Source organism: Lytechinus pictus, chromosome 13, assembly GCF_037042905.1.
Source record: "Lytechinus pictus isolate F3 Inbred chromosome 13, Lp3.0, whole genome shotgun sequence".
In the NCBI taxonomy this organism is placed as follows: Eukaryota; Metazoa; Echinodermata; class Echinoidea; order Temnopleuroida; family Toxopneustidae; genus Lytechinus; species Lytechinus pictus.
The window spans coordinates 28,773,612-28,785,000 of record NC_087257.1 but is presented as its reverse complement, the minus strand read 5'-3'; the positions used below and the strand labels follow the sequence as shown (position 1 = coordinate 28,785,000).

The 11,389-nt window shown below is 36.8% G+C and overlaps 2 protein-coding genes across 3 annotated transcripts in view; both read left to right on the top strand.

Annotated features, from left to right (window-relative positions):
• The window catches only part of LOC129274661 (carbonyl reductase [NADPH] 1-like), an 8,575-nt gene extending 5,413 nt beyond the window's left edge, over positions 1-3,162 (top strand). Inside the window, exons 4-6 of one of the 2 annotated variants that reach the window (XM_054911435.2) lie at positions 351-479; positions 1,269-1,413; positions 2,397-3,162. In XM_054911435.2, coding sequence (XP_054767410.2) covers positions 351-479; positions 1,269-1,413; positions 2,397-2,609 — 487 coding nt within the window. In that variant the 3' untranslated portion in view covers positions 2,610-3,162. Of the gene's footprint in view, positions 1-350; positions 480-1,268; positions 1,428-2,396 lie in introns of both variants that reach the window. The other variant, XM_064108350.1, reaches the window with a different exon arrangement.
• A 1,587-nt stretch (positions 3,163-4,749) lies between these two features.
• LOC129274211 (glycoprotein-N-acetylgalactosamine 3-beta-galactosyltransferase 1-like) lies at positions 4,750-8,956 on the top strand. The gene is made up of 4 exons (XM_064108349.1): positions 4,750-5,168; positions 5,778-5,996; positions 6,485-7,185; positions 7,616-8,956. The coding sequence occupies exons 2-4, from the start codon at positions 5,834-5,836 to the stop codon at positions 7,727-7,729; spliced, it is 978 nt and encodes a 325-aa protein (XP_063964419.1). The 5' UTR covers positions 4,750-5,168; positions 5,778-5,833; the 3' UTR covers positions 7,730-8,956.
• The last annotated feature ends 2,433 nt before the right edge of the window (positions 8,957-11,389 follow it).

The following is an 11,389-nucleotide window of genomic DNA, read 5'->3' as shown; positions in this document are numbered from 1 at the left end:
TTTGAACGTTGGTTGATTTTTTAGTTTGGTTAAAGACATAAAGTTGGCATGTCTTGGAAACAATATTCTGATATCAATTTCATTTTGCCGTCAAAATAATGTAGATAAAAGAAAAATAATTTATGAAAGTAAAAATAATGATTGGATAACTCTGTAGGGTCAATAATGTTGCAGGTAATATGGCAGGGAGTGTTGTGCTCAGAGAACATTTAGATGAGGAAAAGAAGAACCAATTTCAAAAATTTAAAGACGAGCGATACCTGGAGGCTCTGATTGATGAGTTTTGCCATTATTCAATAGCATGTTTAATGAAATTAAAAAGTATGAATGTTAATAATTTCACACTTTAGGATCGTTAATGTTGCAAGCACGACGGGGTATATAGCATTTAGAGAACAGTTGAACGAGGATTTGAAGAATCGTTTTCGACAAGTTAAAGACGAAGAAGACCTTATGGCTCTGATGGATGAATATCTGCAGTAAGTTTCGTTAAAGTTTAATAAATTGTTGTTGTTTATGTTGGCCATGTCGCCTTAATAGATAATTAGCACTCTTATATAATTTTGGCAACTTTTGTAAAACTGCAATTTCATCCCTCTGTCAGTTAGTTCAACCTAACTACTTTATTTTGTATTCTACATCACTTTCTGAAATCGAAACACGATATGGCACGGTATTATGACTCAGTGGCGTACGCAGGGGGATGGTTGCATGGGTTCAATCCCCCTTAATTTTTGATACCTCAACCCTTCCCCTAAATTTTTTTTAAGACCCTTTTCTTTTTATCGTCAACTTTTTTTGGGGTAGGAAGCGACCTAAAACTGGTGGTGAAGACCTTTTTTTGGTTTCAAGACTATTTATATTCAAATCATATTTTTAATACAACTAATTCTAATACAAACGAATAAAATTTTCTTTTTACAGATACAGCAACAGACATATAAATGAATGTCATATCATTCTGAAACCATGGATACGGGTTGCATACAAAAATTAAGGAATAAAAATATAAAAATCAATTAGTGGAGTATTCTTGTCTAGTAGGGATACTCTAATCTTCTTCCAATCAATTATTATTTTCATTTTTTGTGTTTGGGGAGGGGAGTTATTTACATTTGACCCTTTGTTTCAGAAGGACGTTCATATACCATGTTTACAGTCATTAACATCGGAATATAAAATGCTGCCCTTAACATCGGCTGGCGGACATGGATTGTTTTCTTTCCAGAATGTCTTGCTCTATGTATTTTTCATTTACTCGAACACAGATCCTGCAAAGAACGGACCATAGGGAAGAACAGATGGCCGGATAAGGCATATGGAATAGCCAAGCTTGGTGTCATTGTATGGACCAAGATACAGGCTAAGAGGTTGTCTGAACAGGAGATGACACGAGGCATACGCGTCAATGCGGTATTTAATCAACAGTTAGTATATTTCATGGAGAGTAGTTGTGCTCAAAAGTTAGTGAACCTCATCACAAAATGCATTCCGTCATGCTAGGTGTTGAATTAAGACATGGATCCTACTAGTAGGATTCATGATTAACTCTTAATGTGCCATTCACTGTAATCAGCGAGTGCCACTTTTTTCAAAGAGTCTATATTTAATTGTTTTATGTATAAAAAAAAAGGAATCACTCCTGAGACAATAATGTTAAACCTCTTGACCATAAGCTGAACTGAACAATGGAATCACTCATGCATGCAATGTACTCCTCAAAATGCATAGCTGTATGGCAATTGCACGAAAATGTGTTGGTGGCACTCCAGTGGATGCACAGATACTTTCATGGCGCGTAAAGGGGTCAGACAACAACACTACAATATTCGGCGAGCCCAGGGAAACAAACTTTATTGAATGTAATATTTTATTACCTGACTTCAAAGTTAAAGATCTAAAACATGGCAGAACTTGAACACTTTAAATATATTCACTTTATGTTGGGGTTCACCAACTATTGAGCACCACTGTATAAACCCCAACCCAGTGGCGTACCTAGGATTTTCAAGGATTTTCGTCAGGGGGGGGGGGGGCAAAAAGGTCTTTCAAGCTCGTCAGGGGGGCAGGGATACATGCATGGGTGGTGGCTTTGAATGGGTGGTGGCTCGTCAGGGGGGGGGGGCAGACTGCCTCTCTGCCCCCCGTATGTACGCTAGTGCCCCAACCCCTTAAACTCTTGGCTAGTTTTGTATGTGGGTTTAAGTAGAAGCATATTAATGATTCGTTGACCCGAATTCAAGGTAGTTTTCAACGAACATGACGAACGTAGAGGGAAGCAACACTCCGATCTCAATATAATTATATTGTGAATGACATTATGACGTTTTGCATTCTATACATATCATCCATCTTTTCTTTTTCTTGACATATCATATTTGTTTTCGATTCTGCAGTGTTGTCCAGGCTTTGTGTACACCGATCTGACTGCTCACTTACCCGCCGATCACTATGGAGGAACTAAAATTTCAACCGTAGAGGGCGTCGCTACTCCTGTTTTTCTCGCACTCTTACCGCCTGGTGCAGAGGGGCCAAACGGAGAGTTCCTTTTGCGAAGGAAATCCTATGATTTCCTCCACACCGATGTAACCATTGACATATGTGAATAAAATTATGTGCGAATGTGCATCAATACTTCCGATACGATGAAGGGTAATTTCTTGTAATGTAATGTAATATCATGTAATGCAATGTAATGTTATGTAATGAAGTGAAGTGTAATGTAATGCAGCTGTATAAAGAAAACATGTTATAGGAAGGTATTACCTTATAATTTCGAAATCAAAGTTACTGATTCAGTAGATATTCCATTATCATTCACAACCCTTTCTGTTAGTCCGTAATCACGTGATCTGCAGAAGCCAATCATGCCCATAAGGGTATCACCATTATCATACAATGAAGAATTCTTCCGATAGGCAAAAACTCAATTCAGCTAATCAACCTTGCCAGTGCTTATATAATTTTCCTCGTTTGCTTATTTTTTTTTTCTTGTAAAAATTAGGAGACTATTTTACATGTTGATTTTTTTCTGTCATTGGAGTTTAGGCCTAGCTCTATTAGCCTAACGTGATCAACATTTATTTGCATTCTCGATTTAAACATTAAATACATTGAATACATTGTGTATTGGATAAATAGATTTTGAACGAAATACTGTAACTAGATTTATCCTTTCTAAAGCCCGGGGGGCCACTTCCATTCACGAGTGGATACCATGCGCGACCATGGGGTCTCAAAAAGCACCCTAAACACGTAATTTCCATAATCTGAAAATGCACCCCTTAACAAGTATTGGCGTGTGAATCCCTACCCTTAACAAGTATTGGAAACAAAACGAGATCATGGCAAATATTCCCTGAAATGAACCGCTAAACAAGTACAGGAATGTTTTATTGTTACGGGTCCTTCGGTCGTCGGCTTTACCTTATTTGGTTTAGTACGACCCCACCTTCTACACCTCGCGCAAATCGCCGACTCTAAACACGAAGTGTTGGGGAAAAAAGGACATCCTTTATAAAACATTTTAATTTTGTTTTATCATCCCCGCAAATTCGACCCTAAACACGTAATTGTCCTAGCGAAATAGATACCCTTTTTTCATTATTATTGCGTTTTTGACACCCTTATCACGTTACGTACGTAACGTGCCCTATCGTGAAAAAGACATCCTTTTTACGTGTTTTTTTGGTCGCGCATGGTATCCACTCGTCAATGTAAGTGGCCCCCCCCCCCGGGTTCTAAAGTAAGTTAATACGTCTTGCATCTCGTCATGGCGCTATCCATCGTCAACCTTTTCGACCACCATTTTACTTTTCATTCATTTCCGCAATCATCACGCTACTTAAATTCGTATTTAAATAGCATGATGAAAAACTTTCTATTTAATTTAATTATGGTGTACTATGTGGGAATTATGGGCCACTTTCATCATTTTACCATGGCAACACCAGGCCCAAAGAACAATTGAAAATAATTCGTTATACATATGTTATACAAAGTGCATGTATTCAGAACATGTGACACAAAACAGCATAGATTCAACAATATGTTATATGCGAAAGAGACGACTACAAGGCGAATGAACAGAAAGTATGAAAAGGGAGAAAGAAAGAAGGATAGAGTGAAAGGGGGAGATACCCCTGGCGTGGAATAATGTCGGTATCAAATTAACTTGAGGGATTTCCCAGTCCGCGAATGTGTACCTCTAGTTACCAAGTATTACAGAAAGACGTTTCTCAATTCACTCCATCTGTATTTCTATAATTTAAAATATTCACAAACGAAACCATTGATTTTAAACAGAAATTGTACTATGTTAAAAATACTGGTAATTTTACAAAGAAAAATGGTAAATTTACAGGATGTTTTGGAGTCCTAGCTGCCAGTAATATTTACTGTTTTTTTTTACAGTTTTATTTTAAACAGTGTACATGATGGTGATGGTGATGATTTTTTACCTGATTGCTAAGAAAGCATGAATACTTGAAAGCAAGCAACCAGTTAGAGAACCGAAACAAACTACATAAGAATATTAAAAAAACGAAATCACAAACAATTAAAATTCATAGTGCATATGATATCGATCGGAATATAGCAAAGTTTTTTCCAGATACGTTGACCATGTTCACCATCTGTCACCATTTTGAGTAAATAACTAGCTTCTCAGCTGTTGAGTGATATTGATCGACCTTCAACACAAACTGCTCGAACTTTGTCCCCTTAAACTTTCAGAGATACCGTTGGTCTGAATTTCTCTGCGATTCTACATTTTTTAGGATACTACAGATGGAGAGGGAGTGCTTGGAGTCTTTAAAGTCCTTCCACGTCTTTGTAGGAGTTTATCCTATGATCCTTTGTGACAATACTAATCGACACTATAGTAATCTATAACCAAGGAATGCACCAGTGGAATGTTCTCTGCAAATGGTCAGGAGAGCCGCCTCTATACATGTCAGTTCTAGATGATATCATGAAATCAAGAAAAGGGAATGCGGTATTTCTATTCGGTTGGACATCACGTTGAGAGACACGTACATTCGCAAAAACCGTGTTTAACACAGCATGGGTAACATGTTGGACCGAAGCCACTGACATCAAACTGTACATAATCCAATGTACGAATACCGTACCTGCTACTTGGAACACAGTCATCTAGTAAAAAAAAGGTCCTTTTTGAAAATTGTTTTCATTCTTCAAAGATATCCAATCGTGGAAGCCCCAGTTTCGAGTGGTTATATCTGCATCTTTAACTCGCCCATTTGTGTTACAGGCATCCAAATCTAATGATAGCGCCCGAATAGCGCGCTTATATTGGTCTCGGAATGGTCATAAGTTATTATTTCTTATAAGATCAAAATTAAATCTCTATCCCCCTGAATACCAAGTCATTCATGTGTAACGTATGAACATGAGCCTCCAATATTTTGTGTAAACTGCTCCCGTTTGCCAACTTCAACCACCCTCACCAATAAAGATTCCTATCAATCGCCGTAGTGAATATCACCTGCTAATTAATGCGCTCATATTATTTTCATAAAAATGGTCTATATTCGGTTTTTAAAAGGCACCATTTTACAAAATAAAACAATTTCATGACAATATATCTCCATTTAACCGTGACGGCGAACGACTCCCCCCCCCCCCCGAAAAAAAAGTAGGCCTAAAATATGCTTAAGGGCGAGTATAAAACGCATGGCCATATTAAGTTTTCAATTGTATCAGAGCATTGTCTGGTTTACAATCTAACACATATATCATTCTGCAATCGTTCGTAGAGGATTGTTCACTCTAGCTCCTATATATACGTTGATCAGAAGGTATTCCTGCAGAGATGGGTTCATCACGGTTCAGATTCATCACGTTCATCCTGGTTTTCATCTCTGGTGCTATATCAATGTGGTGTGCTTTGACCGTCATAACACAGCACATGTTGATTTATCAAAGACATCATCAATCACGTACCGAAACTGGAATTTCTAGAGAGATTTTGGCAGGTAAGACAAACTTTCTAATCATGATATTGAAGCTAGACGTGATGAACTCAATAACAGTTACTGTCGAGAATTTGAGAAGGTACAGAGTGCCTTTGCAGAATTATTAAACCAACCTACAAGTTTGTTAGATTATGATCCGACTGGCTGATGGTTAATAACAAAGTTGCACGTAAATGAATTTGGATTTTCTTTTTTAACCATCAGGTAGTCGGTACATATTTTAACCAACTTCTGGGTCGGTTTAAAAGATATATCCTATAACCTGTATGATTAAATCGGAGTCGTTAAGGCGGAGCACCTGGGCTGAAAATAATTACAATTGAACAGAAAGAGTATAATTCACCAAGCAAGACGCTGAAAAATTCACTGTTTCCAGTAAATATCTTGTGAAGCTCTTCGTTATTCATACGTTTGAGACATTATATTATAATAACTTGATGTCGGTTTCCAAAGATTAATTTAGCTCTCGGTTAATTATAATCTTCCAGGTGTGACACAACAGGGACGGCTGAATAAAACCCGCTTGCTTTGCTGGATCATGACTTCACCCATGACGTTAGAAACCAAAGCCTCCACGATTGCTAGGACATGGTCAAAGAAATGTCATCACACGCTATACATGAGTTCTCGAAATAGTACAAATTTTCCCGGCACCGTCATTGGGCTAGAAGTAGCGGATGGGCGACCTGCCCTCTGGAACAAGACGAGAAAGTCCTTAGAGTACATTTACAAACACCATTTCAACGATGCTGATTGGTTTCTCAAAGCCGATGATGACACCTACGTTGTCGTCGAGAACTTGATGGCGTTTTTATCCAACCGAGATCCAGCTGAACCGGTCTATTATGGGTTTGATTTTAATACGACATTGCCATATCTCAAATCCAAATCGAAGAAGATAGATTATCCCAGCGGTGGAGCTGGGTATGTGATCAGCAGAGAGGCACTCAAGCGCTTTGTGGAGGTAGGACTCAAGAATCGGACAGGGTGTTGTCCAGGTGGTTACAGTGACTGGCCGGAAGACATGTGCTTGGGATTGTGTATGGAAAGCGTTGGGGTTCGTTCAGAAGATCATCGCGATCAGTTTGGACGGTTTCGCTTCCTGCCGATAGCACTTAAGTATTTCTTGGATGATGGTTCAGCGCCTCTTGAATGGTTACACGGTCAGTCTACGTACGGCATCACAAGGGTATGTATAGTTGCATCATTGCTGCTTTGTTCGGACGAATAATTACCAATCAAAGCCTCCTCGTTATTGCTATCTCAATTATTTCCTGCTTTTTTTGAAAATTTCACAAAAACTCTCCAACCGCAGTTTGCACCACAAGCGTTGATTACATGATAAAGGGTTTCTGCTCGGTCGCTTACCTCCCTCGCGTATTCCGTCACCTCCTGAACAAATAATATGCAGGTCCAATGGCGGACGGCCTCAGGGAGACAGTAAGAGGTTGAGAAGCACTTAATGAGTAGATTACTCTTATATAAGCTACCAATGAGTGAAACAAGATCGATGAAAAACACAACCGGACATAACATTCATCATGTTCATATTGATAAAAATGGTAAGAGGAATATATTAATTATTGCAGCAATTCTTCTTTCCTTTTTTTTTTACACAGGGGAAATATTGCTGCTCGGAATCACTCATTAGTATCCACTATGTCAAACCGGGGGATATGCTGGTCTACGACTTCCTTTTGAATAATGTTACTATAGGTGTTCTCGACGAATAAACAAGTCACGTGGCTTGATGCGTCCCTTGCGTTTCAAAAGAAAGTCTGACGAACAGAATAAAATACAAGAATTTTAAAAAGGTCATATTATAATCGCCCCTCACTCAGCCGGATGCCAAGACCATTTACGTATTCTGGATTTCTGAAAGATACCCCCTTTAAGGATGGGTTTGACCCCCCTATTAGAGGCTTTTGGATTTGAAGACATCAAAGTTAAACCATATCACACACTCTTAAAATAGTTGGGCAAAAAATGCCCAACTTTTAACAAGCCCTGGGCAACAGTCTGTCCACACAACTATAATCTGTCCAAATTGGGTAATAAAAACTAATAATAGGGTAATAAATTCGCTCAATTGGATAATAATTGCCCATATTACCAACAAACATACATTACCCAACACAGTGGACAGTACATGTTGCTCAACATTTTAAGTGTGCAGGCTTTTTGAAAGGACACCAGAAAAATCATTAGCGGGAGTTGGACAGATACCTTGCAAAATTACCTTCCAATTCTCAAGATTCTTCCGGGCAGTTATGAAAACTACACTTAATTAAGGATTATTTCTTATTTTTGAGTATATAAATAAAAATGCATATTGGTGTTTATCCGAATAATGTGTACTAACAAGTACAAAACGTACGTTCATAAATTTTCAATATTGTGGTCGTAATCATCCATGGTTTTTTATCTGTGCTTTGGGCAATGAAACCACCAATATTTGACAAGTAGTGATATTTGAACAACCACTCCCTTGGGATAATCTGCAATAATTGTTTATGCTTAGTGTACATAACTTTAAAAAAATACATATAAGTACTGTGGCTGATTATTTATCTTTCACGTATTCCTGTTAAAGATATAAATGTATTATAGCCTAGCTTCCATGCATAATGTATCAATCACTTCTATCATATACTACATTGGCTTATCTTAATCTCTATAATTTTTCACAATAACTTTCACGTACTCTGTTAATTTCTTTTATTTGATTGTGATCACTATTAATAAACGTCAAATCAATCTCTACATCGTAAAAATCAGTCTTTTCAATATGGATACATGTAACAATTAAAACATAGTTATATGAATGGAATGGTATGATGGACATCAGGGTCCCATCTTACAAAGAGTTACAATTGATTTGATCAATCACAACTATATGGAAATGCATCATTGCCATAAGTTTTCCCACCTGAAATTTGCAGTGTCCCTTGTAAACAAAGAGAGAGCACACTAAAATTGTCAAGACAATGATAAATGTGAGAACACACACCATATCTCCATATGTGGAGCGTTGTGGCCCAGTGGATTAGTCTTCTGACTTTGAAACAGAGGGTCGTGGGTTCGAATCCCGGCCATGGCGTAATTTCCTTCAGCAAGAAGTTAATGCACGTTGTGCTGCACTCAACCCAGGTGAGATGAATGGGTACCCGGCAGGAATTTATTCCTTGCAATGCCACCACGCTGTAAAAGGCTGCAGGGCTAAAGCCAGGGTAATAATATCCAAGTCCTTTGGAAGCGCATAGGGACGTTATGACATGTGATATGTGCTATACAAGAACTGCGTTATTATTATTGCTAGGAAACATTTTGAACATGTATTTTATGTGTCGGTGTTGCTGGCTTTCCATAGTTGTGATTGATCAGATCAATAGCAAATCGGATCAATCGCAAATATTTGTAAGACAGGGCCCTGGATATCAAATAATCAGACTAAAATAAGAGAAACTTTCTTGACAAACAATGTGTCTGAAGATTTGATGAATTTACAGAATATTTTTGAAGTTATGTGATTATTCTGTTAAAAGTTACTCATATCAAGGGTACATTAACATTGGTACATCATCAGATCAACAGTAAATATCACTTTATTCACGGCAAGTTGTCTTTATTCGTTCTATAGAAAGGAGTACAATACTTACAAACTATATACATATTACATTTCCATTCGATTCATTGAAGAACAGGTTGAATATACAGTATTACATCTGGTAGCACACAATCAAATATTACACAAGGCTATCATTGATACCAGTGACATGCATTTATAATTTATGTAAATGTTCAAATACTATGACCTCAATTTTAAAGTTATTGAGCGTTATATTCTAATCATAGAAATCAAAGTCAAATAAGAGTATTTTAAATGAAATAAGAGTATTTTATGCTGGCAAGAACTAAATAAAAGTGCTGAATTAAATCTAAGAGAATAACCAGCAGGGATAATTATTTTGTGTGACATGCAATTGTCTTTACTTCATACATGTAAGATCAGCTACATGTTTACGTTCTTGTTTCTCATATAGGGCTGTAGGTACAAACTAATAATTATGCACAAATTCGACTTTTTTGGCACAAATTGTAAGAAAAATTTATATGAACCGAATAAGTAAGCATAAACTATCAAAATGGCCTAAAGATTGCTCAATACATGTGAATAATAATTTTTATTCTTGCACGATACATATATACGCATTTACCAATACTTTTTTTTGACTGATTACAAATTTTATAAATGTTTTATCATTTAAATTGTATTCAAACAACTGGGTATCAACTGTTACAAAATTATATACATAGATAAATGAATTTCATACAAAACAGTACTTTTCATAAACATCAAAGTTTGAGCTAGAAAAGTATGATTATTCAATTAACTAGCAAACATACATGTAATTTCTCACCACTGGTTTAAAAAAAAACACGCATGTACAGTATATGCAGGAAATGATAGCTCATTTGTATGGTCAGCAATTTTCAGGAAAATATAAGTCAGTCTAATATTTAAAATGGTATAAACATATGTGATTTAATGATGGACAGCCATTTGCGACACAAATCTTCCACGCTACAAGTTCGATTCATCAGCTCATCCGTTACTCAGATCATCCATAACTGTCTGGGAATAATTACCAAATAAATTTTCTTTGCAGTGATAGATTGATGAAAGAGCACATTGAACATAAGAAACATACAAAATCAACAAGATTTTGACATTTTTGGCTTCCAATAATTCTAGCACAGGGTTAGACCATGGCTTAAGTTAAACCAGACGTCAGAATAGGGCCACTGAGTTTCCACTGTCTATTGCACATCTATTAGTTCATAAATACTGAATGTCCGAACAATTCAACCTTTTAAAACTGAAACGCACCATAATAAAGTACTAACATAGTGTTAAAATGAAGGGAAATATTTTTAAAATAGGTTACATGACACTATACACTGCATGAGTATTCCCCTCATGTGTGTCTGGTTGTATCCATGATACAAAGACCATAGATTTAAGCCATGAATTGATTGAATACACTTTTATGAATACCAGCTATTGAGTACTTCAGCCTCATATATATCATATCAAACCATTAAATAATTTACAACGCCTGGATGTACATATATCAAGGAAAATCATTTGAAATTGCACATATTGCAAAGGAATACAATCGCCAACAGGATATCGTACAAAACATTCATCAATACTTTTCTAAATGAAACTGTAGGGAGGTTTAGAAAACTGCATTCCGTTCATATATTGAACCTGAGAAGGAAAACAACATCCAAACCTATCAACTTCTTCAACGTTTAAGAAAATTTCCTATCAATGTCACCACAAAGGTATTACGAATACATGTAATATTGTGTTGGCAAGAACGCCT

What these genes read in the sequence shown, in the direction of transcription:
- LOC129274211 (XM_064108349.1), top strand. Translation starts at nt 5,834, where the DNA reads ATGGGTTCATCACGGTTCAGATTCATCACGTTCATCCTGGTTTTCATC. An exon ending in TTCTAGAGAGATTTTGGCAG is followed by an intron (nt 5,997 to 6,484) that starts GTAAGACAAACT and finishes ATAATCTTCCAG; the next exon opens with GTGTGACACAACAGGGACGG. An exon ending in CTACGTACGGCATCACAAGG is followed by an intron (nt 7,186 to 7,615) that starts GTATGTATAGTT and finishes TTTTTTACACAG; the next exon opens with GGGAAATATTGCTGCTCGGA.